Source organism: Strongylocentrotus purpuratus, unplaced genomic scaffold (assembly GCF_000002235.5).
Source record: "Strongylocentrotus purpuratus isolate Spur 01 unplaced genomic scaffold, Spur_5.0 spur5_scaffold_3, whole genome shotgun sequence".
Classification (NCBI taxonomy): Eukaryota; Metazoa; Echinodermata; class Echinoidea; order Camarodonta; family Strongylocentrotidae; genus Strongylocentrotus; species Strongylocentrotus purpuratus.
Window position 1 is genome coordinate 9,603,123 of NW_022145609.1, and position 22,580 is coordinate 9,625,702.

The following is a 22,580-nucleotide window of genomic DNA, read 5'->3' on the forward strand; positions in this document are numbered from 1 at the left end:
CAAGTCTTGGTAAAGTTACAAACACTGTACACAGAAAGATGTATATGGGACTACACAAACACGTGGCGTAAAAATCCGACCCCCGAGTTTTACAATGTTACATGACATATTTAGAATATGAAGGCATTTGAAGAGCTATGCTTTTCAGGGAACATGTCTTATCTGATGTTCTTCCACACTTGCATAATAAGAATGATAACGCTCACAAATTATTTTTCACCTCTTCCCAGAACTCAACCTTCTCTTTAACTAAGAATTAACGCCCTTCTGGCTCCATGCAAACAAAGACATATTTACAGCAGAATTGCTCTTTGGTCTTGTTTATTTTGTGTGCCAGTAACAAAAGAGCATATCATTGATCAAAGTTTATTTAGTGATTAGAGAGTCATGGACATGTACGTGTATGTATAAGATCATTTTCAGACTATTCTCAATCACAATCAATTTAGGATAATAACTATTATAAAAGGTAATGCAAAGTTTTGGAAGTTTTGAAACTTGGATTGATAGTAACTCTTTAAATTTGTTGATACCTTTAATCCATTTTTGTAAAGAAGTATGATGCACATACTGTACACTGTATACTAGTATGTTAAAGCAGTGTCATTTCGGCACACCCGGCCAAATACATTTACATCTGGGGCAAACCGCATCACAACATCAGTGTCCTTTGGCAAGACATTATTCTGTAGTTGCCACTCTCTTGCCAGGTGTACTGAAGCTTTTGATAATTGAGACCTACATGTAATGTATCTCCCAATCTTTTTCAAAATTTTCAAAAAGTGTGCATAAAAGGGATATTATACACTTGTTCTTTTATGATTTAACATTTTCCATACTCACAATTGAATTTTCGGTTCATTGATATGAAAATGAAACAATTTTTGAGAATTTCCTCCATGCTTTCCTTTTGTAGGCATGGGCTCCAGAGATAGTGGTCCTGGAGGCTTCAAGGGACAGCATGAGTGTCCCGATGTACCAATCCTTCCCGGGCTACTCACCCCGACCTAACGCAACTCAGCCGATCAACGGCATCCCTACCCATTTCCCCCAGGTTGCCAATCACGATAGAATGGCGCCATCATCTGATGGTGAGTTGGATAGATTGATGTGTTGATTGATTGATTGATTGATTGATTGATGATAAATTGATTGGTTCAATGCTTGACGACTTTATGGATTGATGAATCCACGGTCACTTACTTGAAGTCTGCAATTACCAATAGAAAGGAAAGTTTACGTTTTGGAGAGTGCTATGTACAATAGTTAATATTTGGGTGGAATTTCAGCTAGCTGCTGACTCTCAGTCTTAATTAACTTTCATTAAAATCAAAACACATTTAATACAACGAATAGATCAATTGGCTACAGAGATATTCTTTCATTGGATGCATGCTGAAAGATTTATTATCAAACTTTTAATGATGAGTGGAAGTGGGGGAGGGGAGTAAGTGTTCAGAGTCAATATATATGATTCTCTTTCCAAGCAGGCTTAGGTAAAGAAAGCAAGATAGTTTTAGAAACCAGTCAGGAAAAGTCACAGGACAAGAGTAGTGCAGACAAGACAAAGATGGCAAAGTCGAAAGAGAAAAAGTTAGCTCGAGGCGACAAAGCCACCTCTAGATTAGCCAAGAAGGGTGAATTCGCAAGACCAGTATTAGGGAACAAGAAAACAGCTGGTACCAAGGCACCTCAGTGTAAGGCTGGACTAGAGAGAACAAAGAGACTCAGACAGGCCCAAGCAGCCTGGTCCAAGGAAGCCAAACGATCAAAGATATCCGAGCTAGCACAGAAGAAAGCGAAAGAGACTTTAGCACCGATTAGGGACAGGAAGGATAGGGTTAGGAAAATAGAGACAGGGTTAGAGAAGGATTTAGGTGGAGGACAGGTTAAAGCCATGAGGAAGACATACAGTGGTAGGAGAATAGGAGGAAAGATGGGCCAGGAGTCCACAAGAACTTCTCAAAGACAACAGGGTAGGGTGATTGAGATACCATTCAGTATAAAGGCAGATAGACTAGGCAGGTTACCTCTAGATAGGACAGTGCAGACTTCAGGTATTTATATCGGTAAGGAAACAAGCTAAGGATTAATTAGTAATAGGAGCTAGGTGTTTTAAGATAGGCATTAAATTAAAAATTATCAATTCAGAGTCCCTCCTTTAATTGAACCTGCTGTGGTAATTGTAATGTTTTCCAACAGCTATAGGTGTCTCTTGTCCACAGCCTTAAACAAAATTCATGTTCTGTAATGAAATGTATTAAACTTCTGACTGCTCTGACAATGTGTACATCACATTTACTAGCATATCTTTCAAAAATACCTTTCAAAGTTTTTTTTGGAAAAAAAAAACTTTCAAAATTTCCAAACTGTCATCAAGTACTATTACAATAAATAGGGTACTATATTTCTTATTTCTCTCTTTATCTTGTGGTTGAAAAGTGAGGAAATTACACGTATGGTTTGGTCCTAATACTGGTAAGACCTATATTCACAAAAGTGTTTGAAAAGAGTGCTAGCACATATACATCAATATTTGAAGTGGTTTGATTCATGTGATGATTCATGTCATAGAGATAAAGTTCAAGTAGATATTAAGTTCTGAAAATGTTATCTGTTTAAGTAAACAGTGTGTACATGATAGTAGGTACATGTAATCATGTTACTATATCTGTACACCATGACCTTTAATACTACAATGCAACGTGTTGAACATGATATTCAAAAACAGGCTGGTTATATACTGGGAATGAAACACCAACAAAGTAATGCAGGGCTCCCACTTAGCCGAGTTGGAGCCTCTAGTTGTGGCGAGCTGGCGCGAGCTTATGGCAAGCCATTTTATCTTTAAAACATATTTCTTGATATCATTATGTTTTAATGATAAAGCCATCAGCTCGCGCCAGCTCGCCACAACTAGAGGCTCCAACTCGGCTAAGTGGGAGCCCTGCATTAACTTTGTTGGTGTTTCATTCCCAGTATATAACCAGCCTGTTTTTGAATATCATGTTCAACACGTTATCATGTTCAACACGTTATCACAACTAGAGGCTCCAACTCGCCTAAGTGGGAGCCCTGCTTTAGAGAGAGAAAGCATCCAAAACACTTTTTCACTATTATAAAAGGAATTTATATTAACGTACTGTATTTCTATTCAGTATATATCTCTGCACTCTGAATACAGCTAAGATGCATTGGATTGTTATATACCAGAATTTAGGCTTGCCTTTAATAATCAATTGAAGGGGAGAAAAGTAAAAGATTTTGATTGATAAAGGATTTGTTTATGAGCATGCAGTTGAGCAGACTGGTGGATCAGAATTACATATCACAACCATTCATGACACTTTTCACGAAGCAGCAGTCATCAAAAGACAATTAATACACCTGTTCATCCACTATGCAATCTACACTCATTTGCAATTTTAATATGCATTGCATACCTTTCATTTAATATGAATTTTGATCATCAAAAGGTTGAATTCACAAAAGTTGATTGTGTATTTTTAGCCCATTGTTAAAACCTCCATAAGGGGAGGATTAAACCATGATTTAGGACATGGTTTGATTTTAAACCTCTTTTGTGAATTCAACCACATTATCCGCTGAGAGCCAATGCATTCATATACATTTTGTTAATAAAGAGGTAACATCATTCCAGCCCTCAGCAGACAATGTATGCTTGTACCATTGGTGGTGGGTCCTAATAAAAGCATGCATAAATTACACTTTCAACTAATTTTAAGTGATATATGTCATCTCTTTAGAGCCAAAAGCATATTATGTAACTCTTAATATTTAACACAGTTAGCACCCCTCTGGCTCCCAAGAAACAATACATTCTCTGTATCTCTCTTCGCAAAGAGGAAAAGGGGGCCACATTTCTTCAGATCTATAAATTATAATTGCAATTAATAATTGTTCACGATTTTGATGAGATTCTTTTTCAATGATGACCATTTGACAAAATGTTTGCCTATTTTGTTTGATTTGTCCTCTTGCATGCTCGCACATACATGTATTTTGTCAGACTTGCATGCGTGGTTGGCCATTATTTCACATTACTTTCACATTATTTTCTTGCTTACATGCATGGGAATTTGCATCTATACACATGGTCATGTTCATATGTGTTTTGTCTAATGTTATTTATTTGTCTTTTTTCTGTGGGAATGGGGGAAAATCTTTGGAAATCAACTTATTTGTTACTTGCCAAAAAGAGGAATGCAAAAATAAACAATAAAAGACTGTTTATTTATTATTATTATTATTTTTTTTAATTAATTAATTAATTAATTTATTTTATTTTTTTTTTGGGGGGGGGGGGGGGTTCTCATTATAAACAGTGCCAAAAAAATTCTTGAAAAGAATGTTTGATCTGTATTTTAAAGAAAACAGAAATAAAATTCTGTATGTGTCTCATTGCATGGATTTTTATTTGTTTTGTTTGTTCAGCTATATTTGCATGCATTACACTTTTCTTTCCTTTATTTCTTGTGCATGCAGTTGCTTTATATATTGTTTCGATTTTGTTGCAATTTTATGTATCACTCAGGTATGATTGTACCGTCACAACACAACACTCACCCTCCATTGGTGGCAGGGGACTCTCCCACAATGCATTCTACTTCCATCCCAGGTCAAAGGTTACCCCCGTCTTCCAACCACCACCCCTACCCCCCTCCACAACCTTATCCCACACACAATCCAAACCTGACTAACAGTTCTGCTGATTCAGCTCAACGTTCTAATCAAAATCATCCTGTAGCTGTTCCTCATGATAGTAACTATGACTCTAGACGCATGGACAATCCTAACACATCCGCTAACAACTCAGCTTCTTTCAAAACAGTTCAGCCTTTACCCCTTATTGCTCATCACACATATGATGTGCTTGTAGTCAAGTCCCAAAGTGGGTCTCGCCCACAACATTCAACCCTCAAGAACACTAAGAAATCCCACCCCGTTTCCTCTAACCCGGCAGATCCATCTGACACCCAGTCTAATTCAGACGATGATACTAACCAAGTTGTTGCAGATGTTGCAAGCCCCACTAACAAGCGCACCACTAATAATGCATCCCCCGCCGGGAAGGATGTCGCTCAAGACACCGCACCCGCAACCACCGGTCTCCACCACCACCACACTAACAACCTCCACCACCACCACCACCTCCGCAACAACATTCACCAGTCTGGCTCTCGTAGACTGTCTCATAACGATCCTAACAGTGTGTCGTTCCCTGCACCCCTGAGTGCCACGCCCCCTGATACGCCAACCTCTGACCCCCCACCCCCAGGTCAGAGTCCCATGGTGCAGCAGCAGCAGCAGCAGCAGGGGTACAAGGGTGACCCCCTCGGGTCGGGTCGCCCTGATGCTTACACCAACAGCACAAACGAGGACTCCGGCATAGCAGAACCCACACCGGATGATGATGATGATCCAGACTATGAAAGGTAGAATTAGCAACATTTTTATTAGTATCATTTAAAATAATGAACTAATCATGTTACTTTTTGTTTTTGCTTTAAAAAATATAATTGCCCAAATTTCACTGTTTTTCTCCTTCTCTATCATATTGGCTATATTTTCCCCTTCAATATGGTTACCTGAGAAAGTCCTATATCAATGAAGCAATAACTACATCACAATTGTACATAATTATAAAGTATGTTAGGTTTAAAGAGAGGGAAAAAAAAAACCTTTAAAGCTTATCTGCCATAGTTTACAGGAGGGATTAAATCGCCCTGCAATGTCACTGGACAGGTGGTTATCTCATCAACTCAGCTCTCAGTTAACATAAGAAAAAGAGGATCATGGGGGACCAATGGTCACCGATTTGGCATTGTTTGTTATATAGAGGGCGCCAGTAGCTACAAGTAGTGCAGTGGGCCTTTAAATGATTTTTTTTTCCACACTGTTTAAAAGACATTTGCTTCTTGCAAATGTTAAATGGTTGGTGTAGATGTGTTAGCCAGAGTGGTAAGGTATCTCAGCAAATACACAAACACTTTATGAACATGAGGTATTGACACACAATACACATGGACTCATGTACGTGTCTATTTTGCAACCTGTATACCTCGGGTAAGGGTGCATGATTTCAATTTTTTTCATTTTGATTTTTGCTTTGACATTTCAGAAGAAAATCTGATACTGATGATCCATACTACAACCAACTCCATCCTGATCAAACACAAAATAGACAATTCCAACAAACTGAAAGAAGCTGGGACGAATCAGATAGATATCAAGAAAAAGAGAAAGAAGAAGAGAGGCAAAGACAAGCAGAGATCCAGCAAAGAGAAGAAGAGAGAAGGGAAGAGGAAGAGAGAATAGAAGTAGAGAGACAAAGAGAAGAAGAGAGGAGAGAAGTAGAGAGGCAGAGAGAGGAAGAGAGAAGAGAACATGATAGAAAGTTGGAGCAGAAAAGACAGGAGGAGGTCAAGAAACAAAGGCAGAGGGAGATGGAGGAGAGAAAAAAGGAGGAAGAAAAGATGAAAGAAGAAATGAAGGAGAAAGAGGCGGAGAGACAGCGGGGTATCGCTGAGAGGGAACGAGCAGCGGCTTTCGATAGTTCAATGCCCTTGAGTGAGGGGGAGGAGGAGTACAATGATGCGACTATTGCCATGGAAACTAACCAAGCCCCGGACGGCCGAGGGCACTTCCTAAACGATGAGCAGATGAGGAGGCGAGCGGAAGACGAGTTGGAGGACTATGAACCCCAGTCGACATGGAGGCAGGATGGAGGCGGAGAAACGGCGGGGCACCCCCGACATCCTGGGAGCAGGAGGAATAGATCTAGGGAGGATACCGAGATGGAGATGGCATCACAGCAAGCCGTACAGGATGGTTTGAAAAGGGTGCATCTCACGCCAGAGGTTCACAGGAAAGCAAAGGTATACATGCTTTTAAATCTTTTATTAACTAGTCATATCTGTAGTTGCCATGGCAATAAATGTGAACAAATTTGACACTTTGACACCTGGACAATCAATATTAATATCCAGTTGCTCTCTATACAAATTACAAAGTTGCTCTTTATGCCACATTCATGTTATACATGTAGCTGTTCATATAGCATTGGCCTTGGGGACGCGGCATAAATTTGTATAAATTGCTGTTGTGTAGATTGTCGATTGACTTTTCCTGGAACTGAGGGCATTACAAGTTGATTAGTAAGTACCAAATGCTTGACTGTGTAACTGCTTTTGTGGAAAAGCCTTGGTAGGCCTACATTTATGCAAATATTCTTTTTGGTACTACACATCAAAAATATAAAGGTAAAGGATATTTTTATCATTACAGAAAGAGCATACATGTACATGCTCTAAAACTTGAGGCTTTACAATGTTGTTTTAATCTGAAAGGGGTATAATTGGTGCATACATGTACATGTATATACATATGTAATTGTCTAGGTCCATATGAAATGAAGTCTATTTCTATGTTCCTCTTCTTATTCTTTTAGATTGGGAAGATAAGAAACAGCAGCATAACAGACGAGGAAGACATCTATGAAACAGACCCAGAGAGTAAGTTCAAAGCAATTTAAATTTGGGTTTGAAATAGTACTGGGGGTGTTTCACAAAACTTGTCATCAGTGACAAATGACAGTTTTTGTTATAAGCTACTGAAATCCTTGCTTCTGATTGGTTATCAGCATATTTGTCACTAATTTCTGTCATTTGTCATTGAAAGAAGGCTTTGTGAAACAAGTCCCTGTTCTGTTGTAGAGATTTTTGATGTCATATATCATATATGTACTCTGCAAGAGCTATCATAACGAGGAAGAGCTCTCCTTACTGGGTCTTAATTAAATATTATATTTCATATTCTAGTTTCCTTTAAAAAAGTAATTCCAAGCATCTACTTGTAGAGGCCTCTAAACAAAGAGTAGAAGCTAGAGCACACATGGTTATGTCATTCATCTTGAGTATTTGTAAATTGAATCTCTCTTTCATTGCTAGCTTTCAGATACAATAATGTCCTTGGACAAGGCAATAATCTAAATTTGCCACTCCATACCCAGGAGAGAAATGTGGACTTGGGACCCGTTTCACAAAGCCTTTTTTCAATGACAAATGACAAAAATCAGTGTCAAATCTGCTGATAAACACTCAGAATCAAGGATTTTACTAGCTTATAACAAAAACTGTATTTTTCACTGATGACAAGTTTTGTGAAATGGGGCCCTGATAGGATGACAAAAGCCTTTGTATTGGTAATTGCCATAGCCCTCACGGTGACCATATGGTAGGTATACTCCCCAGGGAGTGGAGATGGTGCGAATTGTGCATGAATGAATCCGATTACAAGGATAATAATATCTGTAAAGCGCCAAGGGAGATATCTTGTATTAAGCGCTATATAAATCCAGATTATTATCTTTAGATGTTTAGATGGTGGTTAATTCATACAGGAATTACTGACACCATTTTTTTCCAGCACTAATTGAAAACCTTGGATGTATTGTAAAGCTAATGAAAATGATGATTAAATTTTTGAATTGCTACATTCTTAGAAAAAAATTAGTTACATTTGATATATTATGTCGATATTGCCAGTGATCGTTAATCATTTATTTTAAATTTTACTCCTCTTAATTTGACAGTTCCCTCTACTGAGGAGTCGGGTATAGAATTAATTTCAGTATCGACTAGCTTATTATGCATGCTTGCCATCTCGTGTTTGTTTTGCTTTATTAGAGCTTGGATGAATACGATTCATAATCTTGCGTTTGTGTGAGGTGCATGAATATTATAGAGTGGCTATTTCATCAACTTATTTTTTCCTAGTGTTGTTTCTAGCATGGCTATTTCTGTCATACAATCAGAAATGATGTGGATGACCATTTATTTGAAATCATACATTGTCTGTCTGTCCTGTATTCCATTGCCATGTTTATTTTGTTATTACTTTTTTTGGTGTCACTTTTAAATACACAAGGTATGTTGATGAGAAAAAAGGCCACTTTTAAACTTGAAAATGTGAATCATGCAGCCAACATTGTTGCAATTATATACATGTACATGTGTATATAAGTGCTTAATAATTTGTTCTTTTCTATTGCTAGGGTTAATAATATTAAACTTTAATTTCTCTGTTTTACATTATAGTGGCAGATCTTTTACAACAACTTCAAGTAGCAAGGCAAGAGAGAGTGAAGAAAGAGAAAGAGAGAGAAAACTTGATCAAAAGGGCCAAGGATCTTCAGACAAAGACTCATGAAAGGAGAAATAGATGTGAGTATTTTATAACCAATATCTTTGTAAAGTTGTTCAAAATTTATCATATTAGTAGAACTAGAAGCCAGTTTGTATTTAATGTGTAACTATGTATTTAATCATCATTAAATCATGATCAATTATTTAAAAATTTGATGGGTAAAAAAAGTGGTCATAAACATGTATTTAAGCCCTGCTTAGCTCAGTAAACATTATTAGGTGTGTTTTGTTTATTTATTGTGCAATGGTAATTGTTTTTATCTTATGTGCAGCAAGTCTAAAACTACACTTTGACGCATTTTAATGGAAAATCCAAGGTACTTTTCTATTGTGCAATTTTGTGAATTTGGTTTAATTTATACTTGCAAAAATATTCACTATTTAAAAAATTAACAATGAACATTCTTTTGTAAAAGTGTACTATATGGTGATCTGTAAATTGCTCACTGAAAAAAGTGCAAGTAGACCGTATTTGTCCATTCTTTCAAAGCAAGACTTTTCTGTGAAAATCAACAAGTGAAAAATACACAAAAAGCTTTAGAGTTGATTGAATGTTTGTATCCTTTGAAGTTTGCCTCGCACTTTACTTAGCAACCATTTTAGCACCTGCCCAAGACGTACATCCTTTCTATCTTGTGTCCTTCATAACTTTCTTCTTGAGAGAAAAAGAGAGATCTTTCTTATCAGGCCTGTCCTCATCAGCTCAAGATTGCCAAATATCCCACTATTTGGCAATCTCGAGCTGATGAAAACAGACCTATTGACTTTGAACTGTGGCCAATGGCCTCCCACTCTGCAACGCTGTTTAATTGGAAGAAAAAAAGGGAAGAAATAGTCTTGACAATTCTTTAGAATGCACTGATAGAACCACACCTGCTGCCAATAGATGGATGCTTTTTCAATCCTGAAAAGTTGTTTTGCACTGTTATAAGCAACGTTCATTATCACCCTGCGAATAATTGATTTGTAGTTTGATACTGCGGAAACCATTTGCTTTTTAGTCTAAATTGTGAATTAATTCTTTGCCACGTGTACGTACATGTATGCTAGCTATGCTATTTTAAGTATATTCTTTGGGATAGTGTTAGAAATGCTTCCTTTGGGTAAATTGTGACAAAAAACGTGTATGTGATCTTTCTTTGGAATATTCCTGTGAAAATTGACACTTTTGCCAGGGTTCTATCGTGTTATCCTCACCAACTACTCTTGTAACATCGGAAAAACACTCTTCTTGCAATTGCGGGGACTTGAATGGAAGTGCCTTTCAATTGCATTATTGATTAATCGGCAGCTTTCTTGCTGTCTTTGTGCGCTGTTATTGATCAGGCATTGGTGCAGACACGATGGAGGTGTATGCGCTCAACCGCAAAGTATTGCACCTACCGGTATCATTGGGATGGCTTCCTGCCTCCCTGTGGGCTGAGCAAAAAGAATTATGAGTTGCTTTGACAGGAAGGATATAAATATGATATGTTTTTTATCAATCATGAAGATATTGACACCTGCTTTTGAAAGGCATATCATATACGCTAGAGTGTGGGAAAAAATTGCTACTATTTCTGTCTCTCAAGCTTTCACTCCTACTTTATTCTCTCTCTCCTCTTTATATCCGGTGCGCAACGCTGTCTAAAGCAGCCCAGTAAATCTTCAATACAGCAATAAAATTAATTCTTTTTATGGTGTTCAACAATCAATCCAATCCATGTATTGAAGTCCTAAAAGATGACTTTGTGAAGAGTTAATTGTCATGTTGTGTTAGCAATTTTTAGTGAGGATTCATGCATTTTTGTTCATTCTGTAATTAAATTCTGGGTTCAGCTGAACACAAATTAACTTTCAGTCCAGGAAAAACAATATTTACATTTTTTTATTTATTTATTTGTTTTTGTTTTGTTTTGTTTTTTTTTTTTTTTTTTGGGGGGGGTACTTTTCAAGCTTGCTTGCATAAAAATAACACTCTTTAATTTGTTTTGCATTGAACTCTATGCAAATTTTGGGGGGCTCTTTTATGACTTTCGGGGGCTCTTTTTGGCATTTCAGGGGCAAATTTGCCCTGAGCCCCGTGTATTTTTTCCCTGTTTCAGTCATTACTTGTGAACGAAAACCTTTCAAGAGGCTCTGAGCACGATCAAATCCCACAACTTTCAACCACCATCTGGTGGCATCCATCTCCCTCTCCTCCCCTTCCATGTACAACACCAAACAAACACCTCCTGGACGATTGTTAGGTGTCTCTCCTATTGATTCTGTGGCCTACCGTTTTCCTTTGTCTAGACCACATTGATTGGACTGCACAAACACTTTGAGATTTGACAAGGTTACCCCTTGTAAATTGCTTGGCTCTTTAACGACTTAGAGGAGATTCTTTGGCGTGAAAGGGATGGAACATGAATGATATATCTTGTTGGTATTGTGACAAACATTTTTTCGTGAATGCAGCCCAATTGGGTTATTGTGAGATCTTGTAGATTTTTCTCACTCGAGATGCTATTGAGAGTATTTAAACTGAAAGTGAAATCAATTGATTTTCATTTTATTGGGAAGGTAAGGGGAGAGCACCCCATCTGGTATTATACTCTTTGAATTACGACAATGTTTCTCTTTCTCTCTCTTCCTCTCTTTCTCTCTATTTTATTTGTTCTAGCCATGTTTTTCTCTGGCTGAAGTAAAAAAACATTTTTTAGTGTCACCTGGTGACGTAGACACAAATACAAAGTGTATCGAGTTATCGAGTACATTAAATACATATCCACGTAGGACCATAATAAAGTGTTTACTTTTGGGGTTGAATCCATTTGTGCTGGCTTATAAATTAGGTATTTTCAAAATATTTCATAATTATCATTGTACCGTGATTTGTTTTTTCCTTTGTTTTACTCATTTTACCTAATATTTCTTACAGCAAACACAAATTTTTTACTCTGGTTTGAGAAGTCAAAAAATTGTAAGGAAGAGCTGCATTTTACTTCTCTTATAATTGATAGATAATGTCAATTATAAATCATTTTCACTGCATTTTTTCTCCATTCAGCTTTTGCAATTGAGTTCATTTTTGCTTTCTTTTTCTTCTTTTCGAAGTACAATATGAATAAACACAAGTTATAGAATTATTTCAAATGTCCTGCACCTGCTTCACTCTATTTCCTGCCTATTTATCCTTTAGCGCTGAATGAATCCAGACCAAGGTCCAATAGTGTAACTCCAGACCTAGCCACTCGTCGTAAGTCTTCTGAAATGAAATTGCTTTATTTTGCTCATGCACTTCACCTTTTGCTTGCATCCTCTCACATTAAGTCTCATAGTAGCTGTAGATTTGATTTTCTTTCCTTCTACTTTGGATTTGATCCAGTGTAATACCACTTCTTCTATTAACAGTAATAAAATGTGTAACTACTTACCGTATGTAAACTGATTCATGTCTTTGCTGTGAGAACTTTTCTTTTTTTTAATATTTGTTTTTAGTAATTGTAGTATTGCAACCCATTCTAAATACTTGCATGTATTATCTATACTTGAAATGATCTGGTAGTGATAAACATTAAAAAGCTACTTTATTAGATTCTTTGAGTAATGAAGCATAAAACTGCATGCAAAGAATTCTGCCCTCGGAATATGATTGGACCAACATACACAAATTCATCCATAATCTTGACTCCTTTAAAACTAACACTATTTTCACCCTAATTCAATATTGGATTATACAACTGATTTTTATGAGATACCAGTTGCGATGTACAACATTGTACAGAAATGTCACTTCAGCAAAGTATATGGAGACAGACAAAGAGAGAGAGAGAGAGAGAGAGAGAGGGGGAGGGGAGAACCAAGAGAGCAAACTTAACACCCCTGCTCCTTTGTCAATATAGGCATTGATCCTAATTTATGATTAAAAGAACAGATTTATCACATACCAGTAATGACTTCCGTCATTGCTGCCTGCCATCATTAGGTTATGTCATGTACGGAAATGTCACTTACTTAAGCAAAGTTTGTAGAGAGAGAGAGAGAGAGAGAGAGAGAGAGACAAGAGAGCAAACTCCATATAGGCATCTCTATTATCAATATAGACATAACCTAATCGTCAATGGCAACCTGAATAAACAATGGCTTATCGATTGTTTGTGATGCTGTGTACATTTCATGAGCCTTGGGGCAGCTAGGAAGAATAAATTCGGTTGGATTGAGATTAATTAGTGATATCGAATTTGGAGCCAACAAAGAGAAAAGCGTAACCCAGGCATCAATTTACTCATCAACTATTTCATTACAGCCTTTCACCATCTAATCAAGCTAATTGATAATAATAATTTTATTAATGCTAGATCGCTTCTATATAGGCAAAGTAATGAGAGTAGCTATTTGGACAGCATATTGCTTACATATCTGTAGTTATGTATACCGGTAGTGGTGTACAATTATTTCTTATTTTTAATAGAAAGTGTGAAAACAGTAGGCCTATGATGAAATGAGGTTCTGCATCTCAGATATTTTTCTTCAAATTAATAACATTGATGTTAAAACACTGGAAACAGGATGTACGTATGGAAATCACACACAGCCATAATTGAAATAAACTATAAAATGTGCATCAAATCATTGATATTCATACTCGTGTTCTGGTATATATAAAATTTATGCAATACTAATAATTGCTAGTTGCAAGTACATGAATGTGTAAAGTTTGAAAGTGCTTTAAATGTAGATTTTGTAGAATATACACTTGAGATCTACTTGAGATCTACTTGTAGCTGAAAATTTGATTGATGTTTTAATTTTGAATTAATAATTAGGATACCAACTTTGATGTGTGTTTTTCTCTGATAATTTTCTGATATTAAATATTTTGTTGTTGCTGTTTTTATCCTATTTATCTCTTTCATGCCAATTATGTATGTTTGTACATTCGAGCATGTCTGAACTTACAATAATTTTCTGGGCCTTTGTGCTATTTGTGTACCCATTGCCAGTTGATAGTATTACAACTATTTTCATGTTCGAGATATCCATGTAGCCTAATTTACATGGTTTTGATGTGCCTTGTTTATGAAAACACATTGACTATTTTGGAGTATAAGAAAAATTTCATTTTGAATGATTATTATTATTATTATTATTTATTAGGCCAATCATAAAAGCACAATACAAATACATTTTGACAGATCATACAATACATAAACAATACAAGAGGAAAAGGGAGGGATCAACGTGTGGGCCAGGGCTCACAACACACTATTACCCGTAGGCATGTGAGCCCTCACATGTTGCATGATTACAGTCCAAGATATCTTTTCATACATTTTTTCTTGTGTGTATGTGGGTTTTAGTATCAAGGAGTATATAGTAAATGATCAGGGGAATGACATTACATCAGGGAAGCTTTTGAGGCTTCTGTTTGAAGTGCCAAGTTTTGGTAGTAATAGCCTGTTAAACCCTAAAAAGAAAAATTAATCTAAGTCGCAAGAGAGATAGATATTGTTAGGTGTAGATACCAGATTCCAATTACCGGTAGCTTTAAATGGTCCTTCATAATAACAAACACGTTTCTAGACTTTCTCAATGTCATTGTACTGACATGTAGGAGACTATAGGAGACTATAGGAGAGATGAATACTCCAAAAGAGAACTTATATGAGATGAATAGATTTTGACTATTATTAAAGTCACATCTTGGGACAGATGCCTTGCAAATACAACTAATTTTATATATCTTAATAAGTGGAAGGAAAAGCATTGGTTAGGGGAAAAAAGAGCTCGTATTTAGGATAATGAAATGATCCCTCTAAATTAATTAATCAGTAACTTTATTTTTTCTTGACTGTTCCTGTAGCTCGCGATTACTGGAAGAAGCGCTACTATGACGAGAAGAAGAAGACGGCACCAATGGAAGAGCAAGTCAGTCGTGTGAGGAACCAGCTGGACCAGATGCATCGTAAACTACTCAGCCACATAGAGGGCGGCAAGAAGAAAGGTGCCTCCGTCAAGGGCCCACCCTCCAAAAAGGTGTGAAAGATCTCACAAAATCTTGCCAAGGGGAATCAACCTTTTAACCATTTAACTGCTATTGGCTTAACACATGTTCATACCTCCGTGCTACATCATTTTTGTACTGTTCAAAAACTGTACACAAAAAGGCCAGATTTTTTTTGAAAGAGCGCCAGCTACTGTTCAAGACCTGTATAACGTCATTGCAGTGGTAATTACACAGTAGGGCTAGGCATTATGCAGTGCTACGGTCTTGAAAGTGCAATGCCCTAAGCACGTACATGTACAAGGTACGCACAGGCATGCGAGAGAGAGAACATACGGTCCGCAGTCAAGTGGTTAAGGCTTGTTCAGATATGATGCGATAAACAGCCGCAAAAAAAAATTGCAGCACTTTTTTAAACGTGTAAATAAATAGTAACTGCATGCAATGAAGGACTTTCGCGTGGTCATTGAGCTGTGTTATAAGATATAGAAGTGTGACATTACCTCATTATAAAAACTTGCTGTGGTTTTGTCGCGTCATATCTAAACAAGGCGTTAGTCTGGTAATAAAATAGATGTTTTGTACATGATATAGTGTGGGTAACATAATTTTGAATAATTCTCTCTTACTGTACTGCAGTGTGAATTACTCTACATTTATTGATATTGTGATCTTACACCTGTAGAAGAGTAATGTGAAAGGAGTTCCATGGCAGAGTCGCCACCCCAAAAATCTCAATCTTCATATATCAACCTGTGAAATGATTGAACATCATGTTTTTAAAAAAGTTATGCCATATCTTTATATCCATATCAATTCTCTCATACTAAGATTGGCTCAGGTGGAAGACCAAGATTCTTATATTTTAAATTAGTCCTATGGCACATCCATATAGTACCTGTGACAGTGATGGTGTCAGTGAGATCCAAGCCCGGTGAAATCTGTACACTGTACAGGCAAACAGAATGGCTGCCTGGGTGGTGTTTCACAAAGATCCTCAGTTGAAGCTATCTCTAAGTTGGACTTAACTATTACTGAAAGCCGTTAATTAGCACCATTGAAAATGTTTCTTAAAAGTTATTTCAAAAGGCATAACATGTTGATTAAAATCATTCTTATTTTCTATTATCAAAGAAATTTTATGTTCTTGATGTGGAATTTATGAAAAGTCGAAAATACTTCAATTTTTGCTTTTGGAAATATTTAATTTTAAGGCTACAAATGGCTCTCCATAATAATAAAATCCAACTTAGAGTTAAGTCCTACTTAGGGTCTTTGTGAAGCACCCCCTAGTTGCCAGGACTTGTAGTTTAGGCAATCGCAGTGACATTACACCAACCTGAAGAAATTAATCATCAAGTGTCTTATGTACCCTTCATCGTTGTTTTTTCTTTCAGAATGACCACAAGATCAACATCTTGAAGATGCAGCATGAGCTGGAGGAAATCAAGAGAAAGGTGGACAAATCTAGGATGAAACTCACCTCAGAAATCAAAGTTAGTGTACCCATCATCTGGTTGTTGCTGCTGCTGCTGTTGTTGGTATTAGGAAGAACTAGGGAGAATATGGAGATTTTTCGTTAATTTATAATTATTGTAGAGGATTATTCAAAGTAAATGAAATTCAGATAAAGGTATAGACCAGTTCGGGTCATGCGATTGCATTGTGAAAGAAATGTTGTGGAATCGATCAGAAAAGGTTGATCATCTAAGATATAAGTATTGGTGTGTACTGCGAGGTTCTGGAATCATCAAAATGATGAGAAATTTGGCCCAGTCTTGGTAAAGTTACAAGCACTGTACACAGAGAGATGTATATGGGACTACGCGATATATCTATCCAGGCCTGACGGATATGACATTTAACAAATATATCAATTAGTAGGCGGTTTCCCAGCAAAATTTGTATCATCACGTATAAGTAAAAACATATTCTCTCACATGATTGGTCATAATTAGAGCTGATCCATTTCATTTTTTGAGAGGGGGGCATTTCCAAAACTGGTCTATACCTTTAACAAAACTATTTCATGATATTCCCTCTTGCTTTCACAGCTACGCAATCAAGCAGAGGAGGAGGTCAGAGGACTGAAGAGCGAGGTCACACAACGCAAGATCAACACAACCTTGATCAGGAATCAGAAACTAGCTGCACTGAAGATGGGGGACCACAAACTCCTCTCAAAGACCCCCATTCCAGCCCTGGGCAAGGGACCCCTGTCCTTGTCTGCCAAGCGATGATTGAGGTAGGGAGGGAGCAACATATCGAAAAGAAAAGAAAAACATCTCCAGGGGTTGTGTAAAACAGTTTACAGTAGGTACTTAAATTGGCCAGGGACCTCTTTCCATCATGTCTGCTAAAGCGATGAGGAAGGGAGCAGCAGATTCTGAATGAAAGAAAAAAAAATAGGGCTGTCCAGGGGACTGTTGCATTATACTTACCATTGATGGTAACTTTGTTAACAATGGCAACTACCATGGTAACAGGGCTCAACAGCCAATCAAAATCAAGGTTTCCATGGTAGTTAACATTGATGGCTAAGTTACCATCAATGGTAAGTTTTGTGCAACGGGCCCAGAACCGTTTACAGTGGGTATTTAGTAGTACTAGAAGTCATTATGGCGACTGCGTGTTAAGTCTATGGGGAAAAAATTCAGGAGCCAATGAAACAAATGTTCAGAAACATTTTTTTTATTTTATTGTGTACAAGAAATGGAAGCGAAATTATGGAGATGACGCTCTTTTAACACGTATGTCCACGGTGGGACGTGGAGTACCATAGTAGTCTTGGGGAATTCATTTTTGGGGGATCGTGTACAAAATGAATGGAAGTTATTTATGGAGCAGAAATTCTTTTTAAGGTGTATGTCAATGGTGGGACATCATCAAATTTTTACCCCTCTCACTCTCCATCAAATATATACCTCTCTCCTTCTTCAGCGAATACATACCACTCTTCATTCATTGAATTATTACCCCTCTCCCTCTCCATCTCCATCAAATACATACCTCTCTTCATGTTTTATTTGATCTTAGACATGTGGATGAACGATGAATAATTTGAATTGTATTTAACCCGTTGACTACTGAATTGTACAGGTCCCATAGGCTTAGCATGGGGACCACCAGGTTCCCGTAAGCAAAGGGTTAAGTCAAGGAGTTAACAAGGTAATCTTGTCATATTTTTGTAAATGAAGAAATTGTAGCGTTACAGTAAAAAGTGAAATACTAAAATTCAGTTCATTGGATTCAGATTAAAATTCACTTCAAATATAAACGTCAATTCATTTCAAATGAAAACGTCAAGAAAATCAGGCAGGTAACACAAGGTTCATCTAATATACATGAAAGAAATGCCAAAACATTCACTCTGAGACACTTGAGTTGGTGGAAGGTTAGATTTTAATTGAAGACACAAAACAGCCTCTGTAGAAGCACAAGAGTAAAAGCAATGTAAATTAAAACATCATAAAATTCAAATAACCAATTACATAATTTTATACTTCAAGATCTGAATCAACAAATAATCATCACTATTATTTCCATGATTTCAATGAATAGGTTAAAATAAATATATTATATATCATTTCTACAGTTACTGCCGAAGGACAGGTTACTTTTCATTTCACATAATGCCTTACATCACTTATAAGTAAATCCCAGATTTAAAATAAAAGACTACATACGTTATCACACACAGACACGTAAAGGCACACACCCTCCCAGATACACTCACACACACATGCCTGGGACTTCAATTTAAAATATATAATATATAATATAAGTTTATACACTGTCTAGTAGAGATGAATAGTTGATTACACTTGCATTTCTACAGTTGAGACTTATACCTCAAGCCCAACATGCTCCAAAGATTTCATACTGGTGTTTAGTAGACCAGACATAAACTGTATTGTTTAGGACCTCCACTTACGAGTTTAGGACCTCAACTTACGAATTTAGGAATTCATTCATTTCATTGTTTTATTTTTCCAAATCATTAAAAAAATTAAATCATACAATTACAAATACAATTCATGTACAGTAACATAATAGATAAGGAAAAAAAAGAAACCAAAAAAAAGTAGAAGCTTGTGGTTGATAAGTTCCCTCAGTACATTATCATAATAAAAATGTGTACATAAATGAAAAGTAAGAAAATATTCAAAAATTACACTTACACTACATACAAAACTGACAATCATCAATGATAAATTACCACACACATCCACGCATACAATAGATCAAGTAGTAATGAAACGGTCTTTACCATGGTTAGTTAATTCATCGGTCATTTCCCCCAAGAAAATTCCTGTACTGATCAGAGCTCCCTTACCGTTATCTACATAGATGATTGAATCTGTATCAAGTTAAAGTTAAAGTTCAGTTAACCAAATATATAATTGCTGAGGGAGGTGGGGAGCCGGTGAGCATTCACCAAAGGAATTTTCACAGCCTCGTCAAGTGATATATTCAGGAAATTCATAAATTCAGGTACTAGAGCTGAAGAGTTTATTTCACGTCCAATACAAAATTTACAACAATATAAAATTCAAATGCATCGTGAGGAATATGGAACTGGTGTGATTATTATCACACCATCCTTTACATCAAATTGTCGAAAATGGACGAAGGGATGACCTTCTCACATCCTATCGTAGAAGACATGTGGTTCCTTGATATATTCTGCCTTTGGTAGGTTACTTCTTTGACCGAATTTTCCTTAGAAAGCATTCAGACAAATCTTTGCCACTGCTCTTAGACCTTTATTGATTTTAATGGAATCATGATCTAAACAAATGCCTTCATTTTCGTAGTAGACTAGATATTTCACATGACTTTTTCTGGATCCTAGAAGAATCAACGGTTGTATTGTCAATAGTTGTACAGTCCAAAGGCCACCCACTAGACTCCTGCTTTAACTTCAGAAATAAGTTACCATAGTCTGTGAACAATCCGCCCTTCTTCTTTACATCGTACTCAAGTTCAAGTTCAAATGAGGTTTTATTCAAGACTTGTCAAAAAGCTCAAAGACTAAAAATGCAAGTTTACATCAAAAATACAATCATATAAAAAAAAGCATCCAAAAACATATATACAAATGAATAAAAGTTTACATCAAAACATCAAAGCAGTAACAAACAAAAAAACAAACAAAATGATGCAAACAAAATCCAAGATATAAAATATTGCTAGCAAAAATGAATAAATGTTTACATCAAAACAAATAAAATGTTTACAGATACGTGAATTTAATTAACTGTAACTCAATTTGTCTAAGTGCCAAACCTCAAAGATTTTCCTATTCAACACCATGAGGCTGTATAGCCCTGACCTCCCCCTGGCCAGCTAGGAAGGTCTAATTCCGCTTCCAGACCTCTCTGGGCATTCTCCTTTCCAATGTCCTTTCTGGCCACAATAAAAACATGCTGAGGACAAACCTCGCCAGAGTCCACCAGTTTGGGATCGGCCCCTCCTTTTTTCCATCACCTCCTCGAGTAAATTTTGTAACCACTTGACCGATTCAGGGGTTGGCAGCATCCTCCCCTCGTAGGGGTTTTCGTTGGAGGTCCTTCCCTCCCGAGGAGATCGTTTCAGAGCCCGGTCTTGAGTCTCGTCCCTAACGGTACTGTGGCGTTCTGGACTGGGCTGTGTACCCTTTGTGAAGAGGCCAGGGAATATGAGATCTGCTTCATGTCTGTACTCCGGGTGGTAGACTCTATAATGGCCGATTATGTACCACCTCTTTGTGTAGGTGTAAGGACATCTATTGCAGTAGAAAGTCAGACCCGAAGACATAGATGATGCCATTTTGTAACTGTAAGAAGATAAAAAAATGTTTTGACTCTTCAGTTCAAAGTTTGAGGTAACTAATGAGAATCGTTAACGTCCTTGGTTTCAAGAACAAATATAATTTTTTTTAAAGCGTCATGCTTGGAGACTGAGAATTGGTCATGTGGTATAAGTCAACCAATGGTGTACTGAAACAAAATCATAAGTTTGAATTGGATCCTTGTCCTATCATTGGTTTTAACAACAAATATAAACGTTACCTGCAAACCTACTTTATAAATATAAAAGTTATTTGTAAAGCTTCATATGGTACATGTCATATGAGGCTGGACAACAGTATTATTCTAACTATGAAGGAAGATATTGATTCGAGAGAGAGATAGAGAGAGAGAAAGAGAGAGAGAGAAAGAGAGAGAGAGAGAGAGAGAGATCTTACCTGATCAAAACTGAAGCTTATGAGACTGTTCACATTCATGAAACAAAAACTTCTGTCAGAATCTTTCTTCTCCACCTTACACTGTACCGGTACTCCCTGTAGAATGATAAGACTTGTTTCCAAATCATGCATTCGCTTCCAACTTTGCTAAACTGATATGTTTAGTGATATGTCTGGTAGCTGGTCGATGAATCGATCCCATTCTTTCACTTTGAAACTCATACCAACAGGTGTCATTATTATCACACCATCCTTTTCAGCAAGTTGTCAAAAATGGGAGAAGTGATGTCTCTCTATAAATAAACATTCATTTTGCGCCCAATCCCAAAATCAATGAATTCCACACGATTCCAATGCTACCTCCACGTCCCACAATTGACATAAGTGTTAAAAGAACGTCAGCTCCATAATTTTGCTTCCGTCCATCATGTATACAATCCAAAAAACCATATGTTTCTGAGCATTTGATCTCATCGACCCCTGCAGTACTCAAGGATTTTTCTCCCACAGATAATAACACAAGGTCGCCATAATGACTTCTAGTACTACTGTATTTGTAGATCAGGAAGGTTTCGTGTGTGTGTATATATAGGCAAGGGTCCCATGGAATATGTAAAAATGCAATTACCTTGATAGTATCATGTGTGTCGGTACCACCTTTGTGGACATTTAATTAAAGAGATCGATGCGCATATACCGGTATACTCAGCCTTTTTGTATGTTTACACAGATGGGGTATATATTTTTATAATTTTGCAAACACATGGGAAACATATTAATAATTAGAAATGATGTTACATGTCTTTCTTCTCACAAAGTTGAAATTATATGTTGAGATCACCTATACACATCTTGGATGTACTCGTATGAACCCAAACATCTATCAGAAACATAAGTGGCAAAATAAATGGCAATCTAATTGAGTCCCTCTTTCCTGATTTTCCCATGTAATGAATTTTGAGTGGGATGGTATTGAACAAAAATGTTGATGATATCAAGCTTTTATAAAATATAAGAGAGTACCGGTAATGAATTATCACCTTGAAATATAATCATATTGTATGTACATTTTTATTATGGCTTACGTGTCAACTCGTGCATTCTATTCTTACAATGTACGCATTTAATATACATTAATTCATGAAACCTTGTACAA

General features: G+C 36.8%; 1 protein-coding gene across 2 annotated transcripts in view; it reads left to right on the forward strand.

Annotated features, from left to right (window-relative positions):
* Positions 1-20,211, forward strand: part of LOC100893276 (spermatogenesis-associated protein 1) — a 29,304-nt gene extending 9,093 nt beyond the window's left edge. The window contains exons 5-13 of one of the 2 annotated variants that reach the window (XM_030996003.1): positions 917-1,091; positions 5,300-5,456; positions 6,143-6,899; positions 7,472-7,535; positions 9,120-9,245; positions 12,391-12,447; positions 15,055-15,227; positions 16,593-16,691; positions 17,250-20,211. In XM_030996003.1, the coding sequence (XP_030851863.1) occupies positions 917-1,091; positions 5,300-5,456; positions 6,143-6,899; positions 7,472-7,535; positions 9,120-9,245; positions 12,391-12,447; positions 15,055-15,227; positions 16,593-16,691; positions 17,250-17,435 (1,794 nt within the window). In that variant the 3' untranslated portion in view covers positions 17,436-20,211. The remainder of the gene's footprint in view (positions 1-916; positions 1,092-5,299; positions 5,457-6,142; positions 6,900-7,471; positions 7,536-9,119; positions 9,246-12,390; positions 12,448-15,054; positions 15,228-16,592; positions 16,692-17,249) is intronic. The other variant, XM_030996004.1, reaches the window with a different exon arrangement.
* Positions 20,212-22,580: the final 2,369 nt, after the last annotated feature.